Genomic DNA, 27,998 nt, shown 5'->3' with positions numbered 1-27,998 from the left:
ACAAATCTCAGATTAATGGAGAGGGCTTAACCAATCTCCAGCTCTGATTACAAAGAGCTTTAACGATGTTTTCCATCCTCAACACCAGTTCACGCATTGACGGCGACGTACCACCCACCCAGTCTTTGGAAGGGAAGATGAGAGAATTTGGCCAAGACTAGAAAAATAAGTTTGCAATTTGTATCAGACGATGCATCCGGAAGATGCTTTCATTGTTGAGTTTTAAGAACCTGTAAGTCTGCGCTGCCCTCTAGAGCGGCCTACAGTGCCTTCAGGCGTGCTGAAAAGAGAGCACAAGGTTTACGTAGACGGTCCCTGAGGTGAAATTCTCTGAGCCAGTTTCCTTTAAGGAAAAGAGAGATACAGAACTGGACGGCTGGCGCCGGAAGACGGGGACGCGCGCCCCTTAAGTGGGGAAGTGGGGGAACGTAGGCACCACCCCTCCCGCGGTTGCTAGGCAACCGACCCCGGAAGGCGCGGAGGATGCGTCGGCGCAGGCGCCGGCGAGCCGGTGAAAGATGGCGGAAGGTGGCGGCCCGGAACCGGGGGAGCAGGAGAGGTCTTCTGGGCCGCGGCCCCCGAGCGCGCGGGATCTGCAGGTGGGACGACCGGCCGAGGGCGGGGCGCGGCGGCGGGTGACTGCGCGGAGGGGTGCGTGTCGGAGTCCGCTGCTGGCCTCGGCTGAGCGTTTGCCAGACCCCACCTGGGGACTGAATTGTGACTCCGGCATCGCAGGTCTCTTCAGGGCGGTGCATGGAACAGTGCTTCTCGAGGAGACAAGTGCCAAAGCCCAACTCTCTTTTGCCGCGGTCTCATTCCCCCTCCACCCGATTTGCATTTTAAGAAGCATCTGTTCGTTTAGAATGGCATTGTGTTGGGGTCAGTTGAATGGTTCACTGGTTGGTACTTCCTTAGGAGACTTACTGTAGAAGAAAGCTTTACCGTGCCCGTGAGAAATGAGGATCACTTTATAAGCAGTAATGTGGGCTGGTTTGCTCTTTCTTGTCTTGGATGCTGTTTCTGTCTGGATTGCTTTTATATAAAAATGGTTCCTTTTTATCAGATAGCTTTTCCCTTTTAAAAGTGTGAGCTAAAGTATTCCATCCTACAGCTGCATGCCTAGTTGTCAAAGCTACCGTCTATGAAACATTGCACAAAAGAAACAGCGAAATAAAATTTCATGGTGACATTAGTGAGCTAGATACGGATGCAGCAAATCTCGCTTTTTCAGATGCTTAACGCTGCTTTGCTCACTGAGGCTTTTTTCCCCTGTCTCATAAGACCATTGATAAAATCAACAAGTAAACAATCATAAGGAACTGGGTAATTAATTAAAAGTAAATGACACCGAATCTGTCCTGATAGAAAAGTTCTGTTACAGTTACACCTTTAATTCTACTTCTCTGAACAAGATTTGACCACCTGCCATGCAACATACTGCTAAACTCCAGGAATGCAGAGATGAATAGGACATCAAGTGTATAGTTGGTGCTGGACACTGTGGAAGGGGATTGAAGTGTAAAGGCATTTCTGGTTTTTGCAGAAATAATATATGATGATATTGACCATAACATCTTAAGGTGGAGTATGATTGAATGCCAAATTAAGCAGTACATAAAATGAAGAAGTCAAGAATAGAGAGCTCAGTGGCAGTTAAAAGATGAATTGAATGCAGAATAATTCCAGTGCTTTTAAGTAAATTCAGTAGTAGTAAACAGATTCAAGAAATAGGAAGCTACCATCTGCCTTATCTTTTCTATGGAAAGACTACCATCACTAAGAGGGAACATGGCAGGTTGGGAAGAAATGGAGTTTCTGGTTAGACTCAACTTCTGTTTGCATCTTGGTCCTGTCACTTAGTAGGCTTGTGAATGTAAGAGAAGTGTCTTAACCTCTCTGATCCTCAGTGTCTTTATTTATAAACTAGGGGTGATCTTGGTAGTGTCAAGGATGAAGTCCATAAAGTACCCATGCACTCCCATATTATCCTGGCTCTATAGTTGCTTGGTAAATATTTGGTTCCTTTTCTTTAAAGGAGAAAAATACTGTAACTTTAAACTGGTTAGCCCATTCTAATTCATCTGTTAAAACTATATAACTTCATATTCTTTGTCTAATTTCATTCTATTCTTTTCAAGTGAGAAATGAGAACAGCTTAGCTAGTGATTGCCTAATGCTTGGCAAATTTACAGACTTAATCCAGCAAATTAATATATGATTAATGGTTGGAGATATTTTGGTAAATGTCCCTTGAAAGAATGCCTTCCTCTTCACTATCAGTTAGAGGATGCAGATTTTTTTTTTCATATTATTTATTTATTTGACAGAGAGAGAGAAAGCACAGGCAGATTTAATGGAAGAGGGAGAAGCAGGCTCCCTGCTGACCAGGGACCCCATTGTGGGGTTCGATCCCAGGACCCCAGGATCATGAGCTGAGCTAAAGGCAGACGTTTAACTGACTGAGCCACCCAGGTGCCCTGGGGATTTTTTTTTTTTGTTTTTAATTACTTATCTACTTCTGGTAGTTAGGTTGGTAGATAGACAACTAATTTCTTATAGATGTGATTTGGATATCAGATACTTTAAGTGTTGGTAATGTTTCCTTTGGAATTTAAAAAGAATCTGAAGAACTTGCTAAGAAACCTGGAAACAACCAAAGTGATGATGTGTGAAGAAATAAAGTATGTTTAAAAGAAATAGAGTAGGTTTAAAGGAAATGAATAATATTCTTCTCCCTGACTAGTTTTTTTTAATAGTGATTACTCTTTGATTATCTTGTTACTGTTTTATCTACCATGTGTAAGTATACTTTTCAGTAAGTACTTCTATCTGGACAGCTTGCTCTAAGAGTCAGTCATTCACAGTATTATAGAGGAAAAGGGCGATATTTTACTAATTGGAACAAGCAAAAGGTACCCCCTGAGTATGTATATCTTTGCTGCTAGGCAGTGTAGGGTTTTTCAGCATCTAAATCAGGAGACATGTCCTCATTTAGCACAGGAGGAACATGGATGGTTATCTCCCAGAAAGCCTCCCAGCACTGTGAGCCTCTGACTTACAAACTGCACAAATCTCCTGTGGGTATCAAACCAAGAGCAGATCATAGCTCGCTTCATCCCCCCAAATTGGTAAATATTCAATGGGAAGGCTTAGGGTGGTATTGTTAGTGACAGTGATCGCCCTAAAAACCTAAGTGTTCTTTAGTCTTTCTGAATGTTTTCGGAGACCTTTCTCTCTCCTGGTTGTCCTCAGTCCATCTATACTCAAGGGTTTCGTAATTGGTTAACATATTTAGTATATGCTTCTGTCCCAGTTTTCCTCCAGAATAATATCAAAAGGAAAAGATTTCTGTTTTTAATTCTATATTTCCATACAAGTTGGCATTGGTAGGTAATTAGTGATAGACTTCAGTACTTATTAGGGTTAGGATGGGGTGAGATAAACAGTGGCATTTTGTAAGTGAGAAAAGAATAAGAATGTCTGATACTGTGTTACAATTGCCACGAGTATCCTAATCCTGTTGGACATCAGTAGTCCACAGTCTTGGTTCTCAATTTTAGCGTGCATCAGAATCATCTGAAAGGCTTGATGCAGCACAGATTGCAGGGCCCTACCCGAGTTTTCATTCATTTGGTCTGGGGTGAGGCTGGCGCATTTGCATTTTCAGAGGTTCCCAGATGACGCGGATGTTGCTATTCTATATTTTTTAAAAAATCCGTATAATACCTTCTGGGCAGGTGTCACTCTAGGAATGAGAATTCCGTAGTTTTATATCTTTTGCTATATACTTGATTTTCTCCTTCTCAGTTACTTTGCTTTCAGGTTTCTTTTCATGTTCTTCACATTTCGAATTCTAGAGCAAAGGTCATCAGTACTTATGTATTTTATTCCTCCTGCATAATCAAAATAGCTTCATAATCTAACTGTTTAACCTAAAGGACACACTGTCCTGATAATTCACAGTGATTCATTACTTCACGGTGCTCATATTCTTGTCTCTTTATTTGACTAATATTTAGTTGTTGTTCTGTACATTTTAACTAGTACTTTAGTTTATTTTGATCAGTTTAAATAATCGTTTCCTCTTCTGTGGTATCTTTGCTGTGTCAACTAATATAAATTGAATTTCTTTGTAATAGTTACTGATGAATTTATACCATATGATGCTGCAGGGACATCATGAATCCCAGCATTCCTTCCCTCTAAATATCATTCATTTTCATCTTAGTAATGCACCATTAAAAACTAAGACCTTTTCAACTAGGTGGACTCCCTGCTCAATTACAGCTTTCTCCATATTCCTAATTTGTGAATATATATAATATTTTGTTAATCTATATTTCATACAATCAAAACACATTATTTGCTTTATTAATTTATTTTACAGAAGAAAATTACTTGATTGATAGGATTTGTACAAGTCTTGAACAAAAAACAAACAAGGTATAAACTATATAGAAGATGTAATCTCAGCTTTAAAATCTACAGCTTGGGGCGCCTGAGTGGCTCAGCTGGTTAAGTGTCTGCTTTCAGATCAAACAAACCTCACGTCAGTCCAGTTCCCTGTTCATCTGAGACTCTGCTTCTCCCTCTGCCCCTCCCCTTCCCTGTGTTTATGCTCTCTCATGCTGTCAAATAAATTTTTAAAAATCTGCAGGTTTATTTATTATCTACATAATTCATCATGAATTTGTTGGGTATCCATGAAATATTATATTAGAAACAATCTAGGAAACCTAAATTATAATAGGAGGGATAAAATAGTGAGAAAAGTACGTAAGCAATGATAATATAATGTTTAATATAAATGTTAATAATAGACTAGCATATACTATGAGGAGTTAGGAAAGAAATATCATCTAGTTAAGAAAACTAGAAAAGGCTTTGTGAAGGATGGCTGAAGTGCCTTTGCAATATAGGTACCATTTCCATTGATGGGATTAGAAATCACGTAAAAGTAAGTCATAGAGCTGAAGTAATCAGCTCAGGAGGAACTTTCATAAAGGAATACTGTTTGTAACAGATTTCAAGGAGGTAAAATTTCTGAAAACGTTGAACTCAGGTAGTCAAGCAGAATGTCCGTCTCCGTCTCATTTGTTTTGTTTTGTTTCATTTTCAAGGGGTTAGGGTGGGGAAGAGACTATAATATGTAGATAACACTGAAGAAGGAAATCTTGAGGCAAATGAAACACTGATAATAGTCATTGTTAAACATTTTTTAATATCTTCCAGTAATAGAGCACTTGCCTTGTGCTTTACATGCATTCTGTGATACTTAAAGTGATACTTTAGGATAATTTTTTTAAACAGACATTTAAAGATGAGGGAATCATGGCTCAGAGAAGTTAAATCACATGTCCAAGACACACCATAGGAGCCCAAGTTAGGATTTTAATTCAGTTCTTTTAGATTACAAAGCACTTTCATAATTGGGATTTCTAACAAAATTGCCATGTGAGAAATATGAAAAGTTGATGGAGGTGTATAGGAACGGGATAGAGAGTAAAAATTAGGGAGGAAAATTAATTCTTTTGTTTTTGTTTTTCATGTGTGGATGTTTTAAAAGTTGCCTAATAGAATCTTCAAAGAATTGACTTTGTCCCAATTCTTTTCCTTCTAAGCAAAGAAGCCCTGGATATAGTTTTCATATCTCTTGAATTTCTAGAAGGAGCACTTTATCTGTTTATTAGGGGGGATTTTGTTTTTTGTTATTTTTTTTTCCCAAAAGATTTTCTGGAAATTATGATCATGCCAATTACGGGAGTATTGAGAGAAGTTTTTGAATTGTCCAAGATGGAACAAAATAATTTAGTGCTGAAATATTTGGATGACTTTTCAAGAGTCCAATTTCAAGAACTGTATTGTATTTATTTCATTTTAAAGGTACCCAGCCATATATTTAGAATGCATAATTTGGTAATATTACTTTCTAAAACTTATGTAAACCATATATGTAACACATTGTCTTATATTTTTAAAAGTTCATGTTCCCATACTTGATGAAATTTATGTGTCATGTAGACTTTTAAATAGAATAATTTTGAAATTATTTTATGTGCTTGGTTTTGAAAACTTGAACAGCTAAATGAAAAAAATTTTATGAGATTTGATGAGAGCAGGCTGACATTAGTGTGAAACATCTTCAACTGTTTTTTTTTTAATTCTAGGAAAATTGTAGGCTCAATTTCAAAATGATCTGTTACCAAATACAGTTTTTGAAATAGTTAAATAATTAATTGAAAATAATTAAGCAGTTATTGTAACTTCAATATATTCCAGTATTTTGGTTAATTTTATCAAGTGAGAGATACATTGGTTTTATTTTGGAAGAGGGTCATCTGAAACAGCACCCTTTATTTCTCATTAGAAATTTATACTACACAATCAAATGTTCTAGTCATAATATCTACTTTTGTAGAATAGCTTAGTCCTACTATTACACTTTATAACAAATTTGTTGTTTTGTAGTTGGCCTTGGCAGAATTATATGAAGATGAAGTGAAATGCAAATCTTCCAAATCTGATAGACCTAAAGCTACAGTCTTTAAAAGCCCACGAACACCACCTCAAAGGTAAGTTTTGTTTTGGTTGTAAACACTGTATTTCTTTTTAGTTCACCAATTCTAAATTATTTTAAATGGTCTTGGGAATTTTCTTTAAAACTATGATTTCTAAAATAAATATTATTTAGATAGTACTCCTAAAATGGTAGTAGTCAGAAAGCTAAAAGAAACAGAAAAGTTGGGATGCCTGGGTGGCTTAGTTAAGCATCTGACTTTGATTCAGGGTCTTGGGTTTGAGTTTCACAACAGACTCCTTGCTCAGTGGGGAGCCTCCTTCTCCCTCTGCCCTGCCTCTCACCCTGCTTGTGCTCTCTTTCTCTGACAAATAAGTAGTATCTTAAAAAAAAAAAAAAAAAGAAAAAAACAGAAAAGTTATCTTAAATACCTAATACTTCGGTGGACATCATAAAGACACATACACTGAATAGTACTTTTCTTAGACACAGTGGTTCTTTTTGCATCATAGCATGCATTGAGGATCTGACAAAAGTTATAGCCCCTCTCCCCACAAAACAGCATTTATGCACAATTTTGTCAATTGTTTTTAAGGATTTGTGTTTCTGAAAACCCACTCATGGAGCCCCTATGTGCCTTTTGCCCTCCATTTAAGAATCTAGAACCTGGGGCACCTGGGTGATTTAGTTGGTTAAGCCTCTATCTTTGCTAAATTCATGATCTCAGGGTCCTGGGGTTGAGCCCCACATCCATCTCCCTCCTTAGTGGGGAGCCTGTTTCTCCCTCTTCTTCTGCCCATCCCCCAACCCCCACCCTGACTCAGGCTCTCTCTCTCACTCTCTCAAATAAATAAATATAATCTGGAAAAAAAAAAAAAAAAGAAGAAGAATCTAGAACTTCAAGAACCTGTCTATGTTTTCACTAAATGATGACACATCTAATAAGTGATCTCTGTATAGTATTTGTTATTGTTAAAATACCCAAACTAGTAAAAGAACCAGCAATGAGGATTCAAGAGCCAGGTATACTTTATTAAAATGAATTTTCTTGTTTTTAGGAATATTTTCATTAATGTCTTTTTTTTTAAGATTTTATTTATTTGAGAGAGAGAAAGTGAGAGAGAGTGTGAGAGGGAAGGTCAGAGGGAGAAGTAGACTCCCCACGGAGCTGGGACCCTGATGCGGGACTCGATCCCAGGACTCTAGGATCATGACCTGAGCCAAAGGCAGTAGCTTAACCAACTGAGCCACCCAGGCACCCTATTAATGTCTTTTTAATACTGCAAATCTCCTTACTGGGGAGAAATTTCGAATTTTTCCATTACGTCGTATTCGCAGAAAGTCTATCATTTTTACCAGAAATTTAAAAATTCACTAGAAATCATCCTTCTTTTTTGTGTGTCACTTTCCACTTCCTTTTTTCTGTAGGGGAGATAAAAATGACATACCTCTTTGGACCTGAATGAGAAGAAAGAATATTAATTTTTCCCAAACTTTTTGTTTTCAGACCCATAGGTAATCAAAAGATTAGTACAATAAATATATGCAATATATGCTTCACCTGTATTCACCAGTTGTTAGCATGTTACAACATTACATTCATGCAAGTGCTCTTTTACTCAATTATTTGAATGCAAATTGCAGCCATCATAATACTTCATCCTTAAATACTTCAGCTTGCATCTCCTAAGAAGAAGCACATACCCTTTTTAACCCTGATAACATATTACACCTTAGAAAATGAACAGTAATTTCATAAAATCATTTAATATGTAGTCCATAGTCAGATATGTCTTCAAGCCTTTTTTGGATTTGGTATCTAACCAAGGGCCATGCATTCCTCTTGATTATGCCTGTTTTAAATCTCAATCCAGAGCATTCTTACCACCTTTTTGTTGTTTGCTCTTAGCTTCTTATATAATCTAAAATTTATTAAATTGAGAGGTACCTGGATGGCTCAGTCAGTTGAGCCACAGGCTCTTGAATTCATCACAAGTCATGATATCAAGGTTGTGGGATTGAGCCCCTGTCGGAGTCTGGGCTAAGTGCAGAATCTGCTTGAAATTCTCTCTCTTTCTCTCTCTCCCCCACTGTTGCTCCCCCTGCTCTTTGTCTCTCTCTAAAATACATAAATAATTTTTTAAAATAAATAAAATTTATTAATTGACATTCATTTTCATTTGGCAGTGGGCCCCACAAATTATGTAGCCAGTCCTAGATGCAGCCACATTATGGACAACCTTGAAAGCCAAGGGGAGTTGTATTTGTGTAGAAGGCACTGGAACACCACTATGTGTTTTTTAAATGTAAATTTTGTGATAAAAACTATATAGTGATACAGCTTTGATTCTAGACATAGATATATCTCTGTTCTTTTTTTTTTTTTTTTAAGATTTTATTTATTTATGTGACAGAGAGAGACACAGGGAGAGAGGGAGCACAAGCAAGGGGAGTAGGGGAAGGAGAAGCAGGCTTCCCACCGAGCAGGGAGCCCGATGCAGGGGCTCGACCCTAGGACAGTGGGACCACGACCTGAGCCTACGGAAGAGGTGTTAACCCACTGAGCCACCCAGGCGCCGCCCCCATATGGCTTTTTTTTTTTTTTTTGCATCAAACTTTTAACTTTATTAATTCACTTTTATGTCATGTACAAAAAAGAATAAAGAATTTTTTTATTAAGAAGAACTTGAGCATTCAATTTTAGTCTCACTAAAGAAACAATGTAAGAAACAATAGTTTATTACTACTTAAATTTTGTGTCTATGTTAAAAGGCACTTATTTTTTTCTCCACTTTCACCTAATCATATCCTCAGAACTTTCCAAAATCCATGTGCCACCTTAGCAGCTTCTCATCAAATGTCAGATCATCTACTGCCTACCACATTGGCTTTTTTTTTTTAATTTATTTATTTATTTTCAGAAAAACAGTATTCATTATTTTTTCACCACACCCAGTGCTCCATGTAATCCATGCCCTCTATAATACCCACCACCTGGTACCCCAACCTCCCACCCCCCCCTGCCACTTCAAACCCCTCAGATTGTTTTTCAGAGTCCATAATCTCTCATGATTCACATGGCTCTTTTTAAATAAAGTTACTCCCTAAGACTCTGTAGCCTTTTAATTTAAAGGAGTTATGTTTGTTTTCTAAGTTTCTGTTCATGAACTTTAATGTTTAAAGGTTCTATTCAAGTGAACATGAATACAGTGGATTACATATAGTTCGACCTTCAACTGGAAAAATTGTGAATGAACTTTTCAAAGAGGCAAGAGAACATGGGGCTGTCCCTCTGAATGAAGCCACAAGAGCCTCTGGTGATAACAAATCTAAGGTAAGTGCTAAATTTAAAAACTAAATTTTATATATATAGATATAGATATATAGATGTATTCTCTATAGATTTTTATATTATTTGTAGACATTGTTTTTCTAACTATATATGTCTATTTTAAGCATTTACTCTGTTTTTATAAGATTACAGCATTTCTATTAATGATTGAAAGTTGCAGCAGTTTTTACATCTCTGTGAAACCTTTCTATTTACTTTTTTTTTTTTAATAATTATAGATTCATGTGAAATTACAGAAAGAACACAGGTCCTGTGTATTTTTCACCCAGTTTCCTCTAACAGTTATAGCTAACATAATTGTAGTCCAGTATCAAAGCCAAGATTTGACATTGATACCGTGTATGTTTACAGTTCTGTCATTTTCTCACATCCAAAGATTTGTATAATTGTCAACTCAATCAAGATGCAGTTCTGTCATCACAAAGATCTCCTTCATGGTGTACCCCATTTTAGTCATACCCTCAGCCCTCTCCCCATCATCTTTAACCTCTTGCTACCTTAATCTGTTCTCTATCTCTGTGATTTTTTTAATATTAAGAATGTTATACAAATAGAATCATATAGTATGTGACCTTAGGGATTGGCTTTTTCCACTCAGCTTAATGCCCTGGAGGTCATCAGAATTACAAGTGTCTCAGTAGTTCATTCTTTGTATTCCTGATAGCCCTCCATGGTATGGATGAACCACACAATTGGTTTAACCATTTGCTTATTGAGGGATATTAGAGGTGTTTCCGGTTTGGAACTTTTACAAATAAAGCCACTGTGAGCAACCGTATACAGGTTCTTGTATGGATATTAGTTTTCATTCCTCTGGGATAAATGCCCAAGAGTCCAGTTGCTGGGTCATTTGCTAAGTATATGTTGGTTTCTTAGAAAGTGCCAATCTCTTTTCCGTAGCGAGTGACAGATCCAATTTCTCCATTCTTGCCAGCATTTGGTATTGTCAGTATTTTAAATTTTAGCTATTGTGATAAGTGTGTAGTTATAAATCATTGCGGTTTTAATTTGCATTTTCCTAATGGCCAGTGATGTTAATTTGCATGTTCCTAATGTCTAGTGATATTGAACATCTTTTCTTGTGTTTATTTTCCATTATCTTTCATATCCCTTTCAGTAAAATGACTTCGGCCTATTTTCAGATTGGATTGTTCTGTTGAATTTTGAGAATTCTTTATATATTTTAATAGTTTTGAGTCCTTTATCAAATATATGGATTACAGATATTTTCTTCTAGATTGTAGCTTGTCTTTTCATCCTCTTACCAGGGTTTGACATTGATACCATGTATGTTTACAGTTCTGTCATTTTCTCACATCCAAAGATAACTTCAGGGTACTTTATACCTATTTACAAAATTCTTCCTTTATACTGTTTAACTGTTACTTACTTTGTGAAATATGTTTTAAACATAATTTTTATGATAAAACATCATAAAATATTATAAAATTTATTATAAAACATAAAATATTAGTGGTAGCTTTTTAAAATCTCTTTATACTTTAAAATATATATTTTGGTATATGATTATATCTTTAAATTTAAGAATGGCCTAAATTATTTCAACTTTGGAGTCCCTAATGTTTTTGTGGGGAGAAACATAGTTTCTTCCTTGAGTATACCCCTCTGTAACATAAAACCTTCATTTTAATATAAAATTTTCCTGGAAAGTATAAGCTAGTTTGGCTAATTGTAGTTGATCTGGTTTTCAAATATATCACACATTATCATAACATTTTGCCCTATAAACCATAGTGAATTTTTAACTCATTTGCTGTGTATTTCAGTCATTTACAGGTGGAGGATACAGATTGGGTAATTCCTTTTGTAAGCGATCTGAATACATCTATGGAGAAAATCAATTGCAAGATGTAGGTACAGTAACCAAAATGAAAAGCTTTAGATATTTGCCTCTAGTTATTACTGTTTTTAAATTTAGAAATTAGTGATATAAATATAATCTGTATATATTTTTCTGTTATTTTTTGAAATATGGATTTTAAAATGACTAATGTGTAAGCTTTAGTCTCAGGTTTTATATTTTGCACCTCAGTTGTGCCTTGCACTTAAATTGTAAATATCTTCTATATGTTGAAAGAATATATGATTCACTGTCAGAATGAGCTTTATTTACATACAGTAGTATGTAAGTAGTGTACTGTCAGAGAATTAGCTGAGTTGTAAACAGGGAAACTCCTAAGATCATTCTTTGTTTTTGTGTTTTAAAATTTGGAATTATAATTTCATTTAAACATGTTTACTTTCGCCTTAGGGGGTCACTGAAATTCTGGCTTACCCCTTGACATAAATATTTAAGCCCTGTGTAGCAGAAAAGAATATAGGTACAGTTGAAAGAGAAAAATGGATGTGGAGTAGCACCTGGATGCTCTCATTGCTTTCATTTTTCTCAATGAACCAGAATAATTGTACATCAAGGCCAGGATCTAGCTTTGGCATTTCAGCCATTGTCGATTTGTTAAGCCACATACAAATCTGCTGAACAAATACACTTGCTTTCATTTGGATCCTTATTTTAACAGTAACTAAAGTAATATGAATAACACTGCATTGTAAATAAAGTAAGTGGTTTATGTTGTGAATATGTTGTGAAATACCACACAAGATTTGAAGCTTAAAATTACTTGATGCAGGTGGATTCTTTTATTTCTTTATCTTTTTTCCTATCTTCAAAAGGTTCAGATTTTGCTTAAACTATGGAGCAATGGTTTCAGTTTAGATGATGGAGAACTGAGACCTTATAATGACCCACCAAATGCTCAATTTCTGGAGTCTGTTAAAAGAGGGTAAGATATTTTACTTGTATTCTATTTGTTACTTACGGGGGGACTTTTTTTCTTAAGATACTGGAATGTATTTTATAAGTGATTGCTGGGGGGGAAGAGTATTTTTAAGTATCTAAAGGACATGTTGCTATTCATAAGTCTTTGGTTCTTAATTTGATGGAGGGGGCAGTAGACACTGGTTACTTTCAAAATATGATCAAGCAATGGTCCATTCTGAGAAGAAACATCTTCATGTAATAAACCAATACAGTTGATTAGCCTGTAGCTGCCTCCCCACTGAGCCACTGTCCCGCTCACTGTTAACAGGATGCCTTTCATTGTGTGTGTGCCTGAAATTCAGCACATTATATTAGAAATTTTTTAAAGTGGCATGACTGCTGGCTGAAGATTTCAGGTTATTTTGAAGTTATGATTTGTGAAAGTCAACTAGATTTACAGTGCTCTGACCGATGGAAAGAACATCATAGCTCAGCTCTTCTTGCTAGATGATGAAAAATCCAGTGATTTTGTTAGGATTATAAAAGCTTTTCTGCATCATGCTTTCACTGGCTGACAATGCAATCATTCCTAAGTAGAAATACAACCAAACAGAAGGTTGATGATGAACTGGAGATTTTAAGAAGCAGTGAAGGGACTGGAGTAGAAGGTTATACTCCATTCAGGAACTGATGCTGGGACATTTCCATGTAATGCAAATATATCCAAGGAGAGTAGCTGAAGTGCAGTGGAGGTGAAACAGTAGCATAAAATCTGGATTTGAATTCTACAAAGATAAGGTCAAGATACCAAAAAATGGCAAGAAATGCTATAAGCAATATGCTGAAGTCATTTGAGAAAGGTGGGAAGCTGTCCTAGGAGGCAGTATGCTGTGGTGGTAAATATAAGGAAATAATAGTTTAAGTCGGTGTCGTGGACTTGGAAACCTGCAGTCACTGGGAAGAGCTGGGAGAGACTGGTTAAGGGAGGTGTTTGTTCATCTGCTAAGGGAAGATCAGCACTGCTGTTGGAATTGATGCTTATTTCAAGATGTTAGTAGACAAGAGCGTATTGATGATGGTTGTATTATAATGTAGATCAAAACTCATTTATTCTTAAATGAAAATAAACCATAATCTTTGTGGGCAGTGTCCAAGCAGTCCTGGTGTCCTAAAAGAGGATTTGTTTTTGTTTTGTTTTTTTACTATATCCTGAAGTATAAATTATGATCAAGAACAATTTTTGAAAAGATTCCTTGAAAAAATGATTGAAGTCAGACAGTGGTTGTCAACTGTAGAATCACTGCCCTGTACTTATGACAAATATTGAGTAACACCATCTTCACTGTCCTCGAAGAACTCATAGATAATATAATCTGTCCATGAGTAGTATCTTCCCAAAAAAAGATAAAAATTGCATCTTAAATATATTGAAATAAAATAATTTATCATAAAATTTTATGTATTTCAGTTTATAAATGCTTTGGTCTGGCCACACCAGAGCATAATAAAAGTAATAAGATAGTTTGCACCTATGTGCAGTCCAGCCTTTCTCAAGAAAATGTGACAAACATAAAAACATAAAAAATGAGGTATGTGAGGTTGGCAACGTAATTACTGTCAGTGGTGTTGCAGTCAGGGACTTGATAATGTTGATAATGTTCCAAACAAAACAAAGTGCAGTCTTCTCTCAGTTTATATGATACACGTATTCCTGAAAATTTTATAGTGTATTAATAAAATGCCCCCCCCACACACCAAAAAAAGGTATTTTGCTTCTTTGGAAAACAGACTCTAAGCTTTAAGTTTTAGGATCAGACATTACAGACACTGGTGTCATCCAGGCACAACTCTGGCAGGGCATTCGGTGGTTCTATGGAACCCAAGACAAGACTTAATTAGGCAAGATGAATCCCAGTGGCAGCACTTCCTGTATCTGGATCACAACCCTGAATGACAGCGGCTCTCATGAATCTCACAACGATCAAAGACCACCTATCCATTTTCAAAATTTCTTCCACAGAGTTTAGAAATAAATATCAGTATTAACTATTATGTCCTTATAGGAATTATCTAGTGCTTATTTAGGTATAAATTGCTATCTTGCAGTTTGGCTTTCTAAATGCTAAAAGCCCTCCTAAGATCATTGTGACAGCAAAACGTCCCTATAGTGAGAATTACTAGGAATGAGGTGATGCAACTTTTTTAAAAATTATAATTCCAGTATAGTTAACATACAGTGTTATATTCATTTTAGATATACAATATAGTGATTTAATGATTCTGTGCATCACTGAGTGCTCATCAGGACAAGGGCAGTCCTTAATCCCCTCACCTATTTAACCCATTCCCCCACACCCATCCCTAAGATAACCATGAGTTTGTTCTCTGTAGTTAAGAGTCTGTTTCTTGATCTGTCTCTCTCTTTTTTTTCCTTTGCTCATTTGTTTCTTAAATTCCACATATGAGTGAAATCATATGGTATTTGTCTTTCTTTGACTGACTGATTTATTTTGCTTAGTATTATACACTGGTTCCATCCATGTCATTGCAAATGGCAAGATTTCATTCTTTTTTATGGCTGAATAATATTCTTGTGTGTGTGTGCGTGTGTGTGTGTGTGGCAAATCTTTTCCATTCATCAAACAGACACGGACTGCTTTCATATTTTGGCTGTTGTAAATAATGTTGCTATAAATACAGGGATGCATGTCATCCCTTTGCATTAGTGTTCTTGTATTTTTTGTGTAAATACCCAGGAGTGTAATTGCTGGATCATAAGGTAGTGACTTTAACTTTTTGAGGAACCTCTGTACTATTTTCTACAGTTGACTGTACCTGTCTGCATTCCCACCAACAATGCAAGAGGGTTCCTTTTTCTCCTCATCCTCATCAACACTTACCTCCTGTGTTTTTGATTTTAGCCATTCTGACAGGTATGAGGTGATACCTCAGATGACACAAAGAAATGGAAAGACATTCCATGCTCATGGGTTGGAAGAACAAATTTTGTGAAAATATCTGTACTACCATGCAGTCCCTATCAAAATACCAACAGCATTTTTCACAGAACTACAACAGATAATCCTAGAATTGTATGGAATGACAAAAGACCTTAAATAGCCAAAGCAATTTTGGAAAAGGAAAGCAAAGTTAGAGGTATCATAATTTGATACAACTTGAAGAAGAAAATATCTATAGGGACTAATCAATCATCATGGAAATTTTCAAATTATAATTTAAGCAAAAGGTGCTGTTTTCCAGTATAGCTCACAACTTGATTATAGTAATGTCAGTAGTGTAGATTAATTTTTTTTTATATTAACTAAAACCTTTTCCCCTTTTTAAAAGAGAGATTCCCTTGGAGCTTCAGCGGCTTGTTCATGGTGGCCACGTGAATTTGGATATGGAGGACCATCAGGATCAAGAGTACATAAAACCTAGATTGAGGTTCAAGGCTTTTAGTGGAGAAGGACAAAAACTTGGAAGGTAAAACCCTAAAGTGAGAAAAATACTTGTCTTTACTCAGTGTGACTTTTCTTTGAGAATCAAAAAAGCAAAATAACCTAGAAAGTAAAAATTAAAACAGGAACCCTGAAGACCTTGCTGATGGAATTAGATATGCAAATCTAGTGATAATGTTAGTACCGAATACTTCAGTAGCAGTTATCACATTCCTGGCCCTGTAGGTACTTTAAACATATACTAACTCACTTAATCTTCACAATTCTTGGATGTAGATCCTGTGATTACTTCATTCGCTAATGCAGTACTGTGCCCTAGGTGATTGAACTAGCGAGCAGTTATTTTGTGGGATTCAGATTCACACACTGCTTTTTACCATTGTGCCATCCTGGCTCTTTCTGATTACATGGGTTCAAAAGGGAAAATTGTTAAAGGTTCTTGATGAGACTGAACAATAGGCATCTTTGATCACAGCTATAAGCATACCTGTCTGTCATAAGTAATTGCAGCAAGAGCAATGTGCTGAAGTTGGTTGTTTTCAGAATACTTAAGTTAGGGAAATCAGAATATCAGAATATCAAGTTAGAGAAAACCAGCACATAAAACACTTAACAAAACCTTCATGTGTTCAGAAAGTAACTTACTGAAATGGCTCATTTACCAAGATTTCCAGGCAACTACTGAACAGAAAAGTAATTAAAAAGAAGCAAACAGAACAGAAATGGAAATAATTCCATTGTCTTCCATAGCTGGCAATCTTATTGCAAACAGAACATTACACAGATAGAAGCAATATTACAAATAATTGTGGGGTAAACCTAAATGCAATAAAAATTCTACCCAGATCTTTCATGTAGTATCATAGGAACAAGCAAATCATAGGGACAAAACTGCAGATGTACAGTGGCACAATAAATGGTACAACTGCATAAAAATGAGCTCAGGGAGCTGGAATAGAGCCCTACATACTTAGAAAATTACAGAATCATTTTTGATAAGCAGGGCTAACGAGTAGACTGTTGCTGTAGGCTTTGAGCTTGTGCATATGATGATACAGATCGCGAGAGGAAGCAAATGTCTCTGTTTAAGAACAGTCGCTTCCTGTTTCTCACACTGTGCAGTCCAAAAGATTCCGTTTGCCACTCACCCATTCTGGCCACTAAGCCTGAGTTTTGACTTCCATCTTGATCCCTGGACCCTTAAGGGTCCTCTTCTCTAAAGCCTAACCCCTTCCTTCTTGCATTTGCTTCATTTTCTTATCCCAACAGTTCTGCAGCTCCTTGCATTACTGTTCAGCCATTGGATTTGTCTGCCCCTGTGCTGTTCAGTGCTGTTGGGGATGTTCGTACCCCATGCTAAGAATGCGAACTGTGCCTCTCCCACTCTCGAAGGGCTGATCCCAAATGTTCCCTGCCCTCATCTCAGCAGATTTCTTTTTGCTTCCAGCTTTCCTGAGAAAATGGAGCCTGACAAGAATTACTTTTCCAATATATTCCTCTTAGCCTCAAAGTTTATTAAATCCATCTTTACTGCCCTCTCTTAAATTAGAAGATGTTTATCTTCCTGACCACGGGACTCACTCTTCTTACAACCACCCTATGTCCTGTCCTCCAGTCTGCCTAGAAAGTTTGTTTTATCAATTCCCTCTTTTTAAAAATTCTTTTAATATGATACTTGAAACATACAAACAGTATTTTGAAAATGTCATTGTATTTTGATCAGTTAAGGAGAATAAGGAGAAAGTTTTAAGTAGTAAGCAGGTATAACTTTGAAGGCTAAATAGTAAAGTTATTGTAACTTTTTAAAATGTGTTTTTATACATTGCTCACTAACCAACTTGCTCAGCCGCCTATCTCTGTGGCTCTGAGCCTGTCTTTCAGTCTCTCTGACTCTGTTCTTTTCCTTTAAAATGATATGGTTGGCCTAACCTATCTTGAAAATATATTCCTGTCCTCAAATGTTATTATTCCATATAATTTCATTTTGACATACACACATCTTATAAAGAAACACATAAAAGAGCTTTCCTTACTTAGTATCCTTACTTGGTACTTTCTTTTTGTCAGAATCTGTTTTAAATAGAAAGCATCAAAGTACAGAAACCGCATCTGACTCATCTCATCTAATAGAGATAACTTTTCCCTCCCTAGTTGTTGTTAGGATAGGAATTACAATGCTAATAGCTGCCTTTTAGGAAGTTTCAACTATATAAAAGCATTGTTTGAAATGCTTCTATGTCCTCATTAACTTAATCTTTGCAACTGTGCTGCCAAGTTGTCTGTTTTGCAGATGAAGAAACTCGGTGTTAAGTGACTTGCCCTAACTTAATCTTTGCAACTGTGCTGCCAAGTTGTCTGTTTTGCAGATGAAGAAACTCGGTGTTAAGTGACTTGCCCAGGGTCACATATCTAACAAGTGGCTGAGTCAGAATCCTGGAATCAGGCTTCTGGATCCTTGCTGTTAATTATTAAGTCACGATTCCCTCATTCATACCATGATTTAAATGAACTGATAAACATGGTGGTGGCTGTGATGGTGGTAGTGATGAGGATGATAATGATGGTGATGATGATGTATACACCTAGTTTCAGTGAGGCAGAGGAAGATTGAAGTTCTTTGCATTTAGTGTTACCTTCCCTTTGGTTTTTGTACCTCTCCCTGTGTAAGGGACACGGACCCTTGGCATAGTGAATCATCTTGCTGGTCAAGGGTTTAAGTCCTCAGTTCCAAACTCGAAAGAAAATTCCTTAAGACTACCTGATCAATGATTGCAAATCATCATTTTCTTTTTTATGTTTTTATCATATATATTCTGAAGTTGATTCTAAAATATGTATTAAGAAAAAACTGAAGAAAGGGGGAGTGTTAGCAATAAGTACAAGTTAATTTTTCTACCTTACTGTATATTTTGAGAATATATTGGTGGGAATAAGAGTCAAGATGAGCAAAGAATGCTCCTAGAACTTATATGCTAATAAATATGTTCTTACTTTTTTCGAAAGAAAATAATCTGTAGGATGCCATCTGAAACTCAGTATTTGAAAAAATAGACATTAAGACTATTAAATAATCCTTTTAGGTAACTTAGAGAAGATTAAGATTTTACAAATGTCTATAAAGAATTTGGCTAAATTTGTTTTTAATTTGTTCTCGTTTCTTAATCCAAAAGGATTTTTTTTTTGACAGTGACTTTCAGTTTACAATTACAGTTCATTCTGCTAGTATTAGAAGTCACTAAGATAAAGTGGTGCTAAGGTCATTAGTAATCAAGTTCCAATGGTAAGATGCCCTATCAAATAAGTTTCATGATAAACTAGTTACCGTAGGGGCATCTGGTTGGCTCAGTTGGTTAAGCGTCCAACTCTTGATTTTGGCTCAAGTCGTGATCTCAGGGTCCTGGGATCAAGCCCTGTGTTGGACTCTGTGCTCACTGTAGAGTTTGCTTGTCCCTCCCTTACTCCCCAACTTGTGTGCACTCTCTAAGATAAAACCTTTTAAAAAATAAATAAATCTATCACCATATATAAAACTTCATTCCTCACTAGCACATAGAAATTACTTCTCTTTTATAAAGCAGTAACTACATACATCAGATGTTTTTAAGTAATATTAGGTAAGTTTAAGCCAGTAGTTTAGTGTTGATATGTACAAAAATAGCTGGCACCTGTTGAAATATTATTGTAGGCACTGTGGGACTTACTGATAATAACAAACCTACATAACATCATATTATTTCCCCTCCCCATTTTATACATGATAAAATTGGAACTCAGAGAGATTAATTTACTAAAAGTTTATGCAGTTGACATAGCTGGGATTTGAAACCAAGCCTGCCTGTCCTCATAGTCATTCTTTGACATTAACTCAGAGTTGCACAGATTTCTGAGTAAAGATTGTTGTGTTAAACAGCTTCATGGAATTTCAAAGGGATAAGGGAGGAAAGAACACAAAGTTAAGCTTTTGAAAGAGATTGGATAAGCTAAATAGAATCATAGGCTACAAAAGAATTTTAATATAACAAAAGAAGTTAGAAGAAGTATGGGAGACTCAAAGGAGGCCATGTTTTTCCTGGTCCAGAAGTCATAGGTAGGAACACTTAAGAATCAGCGATGGATTTCAGTGGTTACTCCATCATCTTCAGTTTGTTGAATCTTATGTATTCAGATGTGTATGCATCTGATGTATTCAGATTCGTGTTCTTCTTTCTTAGCCTTACCCCTGAAATAGTCAGTACGCCTTCATCCCCAGAAGAGGAGGATAAGTCAATACTTAATGCGGTTGTTCTTATTGATGATTCTGTGCCAACAACAAAAATTCAAATCAGATTAGCAGATGGGAGTCGTTTGATACAAAGATTCAATAGTACACACAGGTAAGCTCATTTGTGATTTAGCACATGGTCACTTATCTTTATAAAACTATGTGAGTGAGTAATGAAGAATACACTTCTTAAGTTTTTGAGAGAAAAAAAATACTTCAAAAGCATAATAGCTGTGTGAAATACTTAGCATTTGAACATACTAATGCAAATTCAGTTATTCAAAAATTAGATTGTTAAAAGTTGCACTTTTGCACTGTTGCTAAAACCATGTGAAGTGGGATCAAACTTGGCTTAATACTGTAAATATAATGAAACCTTATTTGGACTTTAATCATTTAAGAATTATGATAATTCTGATTGGAATTTTCTACCTTAGCTTACTCTTCACAATATAAATTTGTAATGTAGATAAAGTATAATTGTACTATTGTCAAGTACTTTATTTTTTTTTTGGTCAGGTACTTAAACTTTTTAAAATGTCATTTTAACATTCATTTATACATTTGTTGTACTAATAATGTACCAATTTCATTTTTTCCTTAAGGGATGTATTTAAAATCTGAGTTGAATTGCTAGGCATATGTGAAGGTCTTTAAAAAAGGATAATTTTTAAAAATTGTCTTTATGACTTAAACCTTTCATAGTTATAGACTGAACTTGACACAGGCCATTCTGGGGTACCTTTTTTTGGGTCACCTGCTGCCAAGATATTTTATACTCTGAAAGAAGTAGAACCTGCACTTTTAGTATAATAACATTGTTGACACTTATTTTATGCATAACTCACCTAAAGATTGTCTCTGTTTACAGAAAAAGTAAATATAAGCTACACTCCAGAGTTAAAGCTCACATTTTATCTGTAATCTAATATAAATCCATCCATTGAAATAATGTAAATTTTAAAAATTACAACACATTTAAATAAGGATTAGAATTGTGATTTATATTGCTATCATCTAATGTTAGCTAAAGGCTTCATGAAAATAAAACTTTCATATCACAAATTATTTTTATCTTATTTCTTCAGGATCCTGGATGTCCGGGACTTTATTATACAGTCCCGTCCTGAATTTGCGACTCTTGACTTTATTCTTGTGACTTCATTTCCAAATAAAGAGCTAACAGATGAAAGCCTGACACTACAAGAAGCAGATATTCTTAACACTGTGATACTCCAGCAACTAAAATAATACTGCTCCTATCCATGCAGTAGCATGTAGGAAAGATAATGTGCCATAATAATAAGGAAAATACTTAGAGCATTAAGAAAACAAACTATTTTTATTATTTATACAGATAAATTTCAGTTTTATTCTTATCCTGTCTTCCAGCCTTAGCCTAGATGAATTTGAACCAGGAATAGGTTTTGAGATAAATATGTTTGAATTTTTAGTTGCAGGGCTGGTTTATGTTGATAGCTTGTAAATATTCAGGCAAACCAATTTGTTACGTGGTCTGGGTTAATGTAACAACATTTGTTTGCAGAGGAAATGAACAGAACCCCATTTTGATAAATGTGTTTGGTAAAATTTGCACTGAAGTTTCTTGATGGTGCATCGATCAACAGTCATCAAGAAATCCTCTGATCAAATTGGAATTTTTTCTGTGATATATACCGAAAAGTATCTATATTCTGATTCTGAAATATGTTGATCATATAATTATTTCTCCTATTAAGATTGTATGCGTCCTTTTTACTTACTGATTTAGCTGTATTACTAGTGTCAAAAAATACGGTTTGGCCTTGTACTAGTGTCAAAAAATACGGTTTGGCCTTGTATTTTACAGAACTATGACCATCATAAGCCAGAAACAAGGACAGAAAGGTCAGCAGTTCTTGAGAACATCCGTTAAAGAGCACTTTAAAATAGAGTAATTACAATCCATCCCAGAGCCTGCCTTGATCACCTTCATTTATTTATGCAACACATTTTTCTAAGGGACCCACTATTTATACTGAACACTGTTCTAAGTGTTCAATCCAGAATGTACTCTACTCCAGGGCAAAATGAGTGTACAAATTCAGAAATGTAAATTCTGTCAGCCAGACTGGATCTAAAGAATTACCAGCAAAAATATTTGCATTTCTGCCAAAGCCAGGTATTTCCTATATGAAGTAGGCTATATCAGGAATGATAGAAAGGCTTTTTTCTCCCTCCCAGATACCATTTCACCTTTGGTCACCACACCTGGTGGGGTTTCTGTAGCTGCTGTAACAAATTACTCTAAACTTAGTGGCTTAAAATAGCAGAAATTTATTATTTTAATAATTCTGTAAGTTGGATGTCCAACGTGGGTCTCACTGGCTAAGATAAGGCATTGACAAGGCTGTATTCCCTCTGAGAGGCCCTAGGGGAGAATCATTTCCTCGTGTTTCCAGCTCCTAGGGGCCACCTGCGTTCCTTGGCCTGTGGCCCCCTTCCCATCTTCAAAGCCAGTAATATTACATTCTGACTCTTCTCTGTCATCACATCTCTTTGACAACAGCCAGGAAAAGTTCTCTGCTTTTAAGGACTCGTTATTGGATTGGGCCCACCATTAGTTCCAGATTACCTGCCTGTCATCAGGTCTGTAGTAATCTTAGCTGCCTCTTTAATGTCCCTTTTACCATGCAAAGTGACATACCACAGGTTTCTGGAGGCTCTAGGGGTGACTCCGTTCCTGGCCTCTTCCAAGGCTCTCCTCATCTCTTCACTCGAGCTCATCCCTCCAATCTCTGCTTCTGTCCTTACATCTTTTACCACCTACTGTACTTCTCCTGCCTTCCTCTTACAAGGACCCTTGTGATAATTACAGAAAAATCTCATCTCAAAATGCTTAACTTAATCACATTGGCAAAATCCTTTTCCTGTGTAAGGTCACAAATTTACAGGTATGGGGATTAGAACATGAGTATTTTGGAGGCCTTTCTGACTACCGCAGTCCACTGCTGCCCTAAAGATTGACATAAGGTCACCCCATCCAAAGGTGCTCAAAAGTGTCAACCCGTTATAGCATCAAAGTGCAAAACCTTATCTGAATCTCACCAGCTCAAAAGTCCCAAACTTCATGTAAATCATCTAAATCAAGTATGAGTGAGGGTCTGAATATGATTCCTGGGACACAATTCCTCATCTCTGTACCTGTGACCCTAGAAAAACAGTTATCTCCTCCCAAATATAATGGTAGGACTGGCATAGAATGGGGTTTATAGACATTCCTGTTCAAACAGTGGAATGAGAAAAGGAGCTACGCACACTCCATTAGGTGTCACATCTCTGTGGTCTGGAGCACTATCTCCTGGGCTTGTGATGGCCTCTCAGAGTCCTCCTTCCTCTTTCATGAAAGGCAGCAGTGGTTCGCCGCTGAGTAGTTTTATCAGCTTGTTTCTTAACTATGGACTTGTGGGAAGTCCCGCTGTCTTTCATTTCAAACCATCTCCATCCTTGTCAACTTAAGATAGCAGGGTCTGCTGGTTTAACATTCTCCAGAAACTTGGGGATCTTGTGTGCCTATTAGGGGGATTCAGCTCTTAAACCAGAGGCCCTGGAGCAAAGCATTCATAGGTAATTTCATCTCTCTTTTTGGCTTCTTCTGCGAAGGCTGGGAGGATCTTTGAGTCACACCCTGTGTCTCTTCAAGGATCTATGGTGTGACAGAAAACTCGGGCCTTCCTCTGGTGTTAACCAAAGGTTGTATAGCAGCACCCTCATCTCTCCCTAGGGCCGAGGGTCCCTGACAGCAAATCCCTTAATTGGAATGTCTTTTGTCCTTTGGATAGGCCAAGAATTTCCAAGTCATTGAGTCCTGTTTTCTTTATATTTAACAGTTCTTTCCTCAATTTGTCTATCTCTACTCACGTTGTACTATAACCAGCAAGAAGAAACCATTCTGCACCTTGCACACTTTGCTTAGAAGTCTCTTCAACCGAATGTCTTAAGTTTATCCCTTACAACTTGCTTTCCACACAACTGCAGACACATTGCAGCTAAGCTTCTTGCCACTATATAACCAGAATCTCTTTTCCTTCACTTTCCAACAGCACGTTCCTCGTTGCCGACTAAGTCCTCATTTCTACCAAGTCCTCGTTGGCAGCACCTTTAATGTCCCATTTTCTTCTTACAGTCTGTTTACGACAATTTGCATAATCTCCGTGGCAATTTAGGTGCTCTCTCCCATGCTCCTTTCTTTCTCCAGCCCTCACTAGCATTAACATCCATAGATATGCTAGCAGTGTTCAAGGCAGTCCTGCCTCTCTGCCATCCTAAAAATTCTTCCAACCTCTACCCACTGTCTCATCCCAAAGCTATCCTCTCATTTTTAGGTGTTTGTTCCAGCAGCGCCCCTATCCAGGTATCTGGGAAAGTCTACTATGCCTATACACTGCCACTTAACTTGAATGTGCCAATAGGAGATTTGGAGTTCACTTTCTCTGGGGGCTCTGCTTATTTCAAGGAGGTGAACTGGCCCATGGTAGAGGTTTTCCTACTGGCAATGCTCTCAGAACTCCCACAGGATGGAAGTGTTGATCTCACCACCGCAGAGAAACTTGTTCTCAGTGAGAAGAGTGAGAAGATTATTCCTAATAACAGGAAGCCATGCACCTCTCCACCAATTGACAACTTGGAGATTATATAAATAATAACAGTTTAAAATGTTACCAGGTATAAACTACATTTTCATAGGAGCAAAATCATCTTCCTTAGGAAATACACTATTCAAACAAACGAACATTTTAAATAAAAGGGCAGTGCCCTATTTTGGATTAACAAAATGTGGTGAAGGGATTAACCACACCCTTTAAAAGTATTTGAAATGTTACTCCTGTAGTTTCTTTTTATCATTTAGATGGAGTGCCTATAGACGCACATACAAAAACGACTGCCATTTTTGTATATGATAGTCTTCCAAATGTAGAGATTTATATTAGGAGGGAGAATTAAACATTCAGAATAACACTTTCACATGTACTACATAGTGTTTTGCTTCATTAGAGTCATTTTCCTGAATTCTTTCTACTCTTGCAGTCACTGTAACTTATGAAATTTATAATCATCCCAAAAAGATTATGTTACAATGAGCAGGTAGACAACCATGTGTGAGGTCAATTGTTTTGCATGACCTATGTAATCAGAAAGTCTTAAGTGTCTGCTTTACCAATAAAGAACATGTTCACTGAAAGTCATTGAAAATCCTTTTCAAAATTTCCTTGATTTGCAGTTTTATTTGAAGGACTTAATGGATTATTTTAAAGCATGAATAACATTACCTGTGGTTTAATTTCTTGTGATGCATCTTTTTGAAAAGAACTGAATTGTAGCAATGTTATCTCTATTTCCTGTTACTCTTGCTCTTTTTAATTCCACCAAAATAAAGGTGCAGATTTTTCTTAAGTTTTTGCCACAGTAGATTTCTGAAAACCTTGTCTCAACATATGTTGGTAAAGTACGTCATTATTTTCCCCTTAAGGAGTTTTTTGTCCCTGTTCAGTGATACAAATTAACATATCATGTATGTGTCCAACGTTGTCATAAAGGCTAAGAAATATTTTGTGTCATCTTCTGTACAATTTTAAGTTAAACTGTCTTTTAACTCCAAGGAAATGATTTATAAAAGGAGCCTCGGTGCATATGTATAACTCTGTGTGTGTGTGTGTGTGTGTGTGTGTGTGTCTCCCCACACAGCACACAAAAATTAGTATGGGTAGCAACATAATCATATTTAAGACAGTGGCTTTTCTTGCCTTAAGATTGGGAATAGAGCAGTATTTAAAATGAGTATGTGTCCTTTGTATTTGCTTTTTGGTTCGTATTTCCCTTACCTACGTAGTGTACCTTTTAGTGTACTTTTTAGAACATTGTTAATTATGAAGTGTCCCACGTTGTTCCCCCATTTAACAGCTTCCCCTCTTTGTTCTTCATTTTTGTCTTTGTGGGAAAGGCCTGTTTCTTCTAATGTTAACAGTTTTTATCATTTTTAACCCTAGGATCAGGAATGGTAAAAAATATGATTTTTAGTTTTCTATCAGAATCTATGTTGATTAAAAAGTAGCAACTATAAACACTACAAATAGTCAGAACATTGATAGGCTTGATAGTGAAAGCATGAATGTAGTTGAGTACAAGCAGAGGTCTTGTTCCCAGCAGCCTGGAATTTTTAGCCAGCTCTGAGCTTCTGAGCATATAAGGAAGTAAGGTGGAGTAACGCCTTTTAAAAAGAAACATTCGGGGCTTCTGGGCAGCTCAGTTGGTTAAGCGTCTGCCTTCGACTCAGGTCATGATCCTGGAGTCTCAGGATCGAGCCCTACATTGGGCTTCCTGCTCAGTAGGGAGTCTGCTCCTCCCTATGCCCCTCCTCTGCTTGTGTTCTCCCTCTCAAATAAATAAAATCTTAAAAAAGAAAGAAAGAAAGAAAGAAAGAAAGAAATGTTCATCCTGTGCAGTCAGATTTAACATTCCCTGAGGTGAGGGAATTGGTTTTATTAATACAGCAAAGTTATATGCAAATCAATGGTTTATATATGCCTATTATAAAATACACGATGGGGGCATGTGGGTGGCTCAGTGGGTTAAAGCCTCTGCCTTCAGCTCAGGTCATGATCCCAGGGTCCTGGGATCGAGCCCCACATCAGGCTCTCTGCTCTTTGGGGAGCCCACTTCCTCCTCTCTCCCACCTGCCTCTCTACCTCCTTGTGATCTCTGTCTGTCAAATAAATAAAATCTTTAAAAAATAATAATAATAAAATACACGATGACATGAAGGCTAGGTCTTTTTTTCCCCTTGAAAACATAAATGTCCATAATGTAAGTAGATGTTACTGTTTGAAACATTGTGTACATAGGTATTCTATGGCAACTCAAATGAATCTGACTTTATATTCTTTAATTAAGCATGTGTGTGATTCATTTGTAATTAGGACTATGTATCTTAGATAATAACTACTTGGGTTGAACATTTATTGAGGGCTTATCAAGAGCAAGATCCTATCTTGATAGGCAGCATGTTACTCACGGTCAACGTCCCTTTGTTAGTTTGTCACCCTGACCTCAGTGTAAGTGTGACTTCAGAGAGGACGTTCATGAGGCTTCAATCTAAAATCATGACCTTGTCTCTTTGTCACATTACTCTGCTTATTACGACGTTAGCAATGCCTGATACTTTCTTGTGAATTTGTTCGACTTTTGTCAACATCTAACATGGAGACTGTCTTTCCTGTTCCCCCTGTCAAATGATGAAAGTAAAACTATTTAGTAACAGCTTGACATCCTTTATCCAAGGAAAACAATCCAGGGATTGGAGGAGAACAGTGCCTCACGAGCACTGGAGCACTGATGCCAAGGGATCTGGGGCAAGAGCAAGCTTTATAGCTAATAGAAGAGGCAACTTTGGAAGTGCATGATTGCCAGGAGGTACGAGGGTTTCCTTATAAGGCTAGCAGGGCCTACTTCCCAGGGTGAGGTAACCAAGCTAAAGCTGAGCTGGAGCATTGGGATTGGTATGTGTTGTTTCCTTGACAGGTATTTCCCATAAAGGTTTCAGAGTGTGCCAGGCCAGGCCACTGGGCCATCCTACATTTTGTGGCTCC

The 27,998-nt window shown here is 36.8% G+C and overlaps 1 protein-coding gene across 2 annotated transcripts; it reads left to right on the top strand.

Annotated features, from left to right (window-relative positions):
* Nucleotides 1–461: 461 nt before the first annotated feature.
* UBXN2B (UBX domain protein 2B) lies at nt 462–25,806 on the top strand. Of its 2 annotated transcripts, XM_059166395.1 has the most exons (8): nt 462–599; nt 6,469–6,572; nt 9,701–9,851; nt 11,657–11,740; nt 12,564–12,673; nt 16,000–16,137; nt 20,324–20,485; nt 21,462–25,806. In XM_059166395.1, the coding sequence occupies exons 1-8, from the start codon at nt 519–521 to the stop codon at nt 21,622–21,624; spliced, it is 993 nt and encodes a 330-aa protein (XP_059022378.1). In that variant the 5' UTR covers nt 462–518; the 3' UTR covers nt 21,625–25,806. The 2 variants fall into 2 exon arrangements, with proteins under 2 accessions (XP_059022378.1, XP_059022379.1); XM_059166396.1 differs by lacking the exon at nt 16,000–16,137.
* Nucleotides 25,807–27,998: the final 2,192 nt, after the last annotated feature.

The sequence above is a fragment of the Mustela lutreola genome, chromosome 3 (assembly GCF_030435805.1).
Source record: "Mustela lutreola isolate mMusLut2 chromosome 3, mMusLut2.pri, whole genome shotgun sequence".
NCBI classification, from domain to species: Eukaryota; Metazoa; Chordata; class Mammalia; order Carnivora; family Mustelidae; genus Mustela; species Mustela lutreola.
This window is presented reverse-complemented; position numbering and strand designations above follow the sequence as displayed.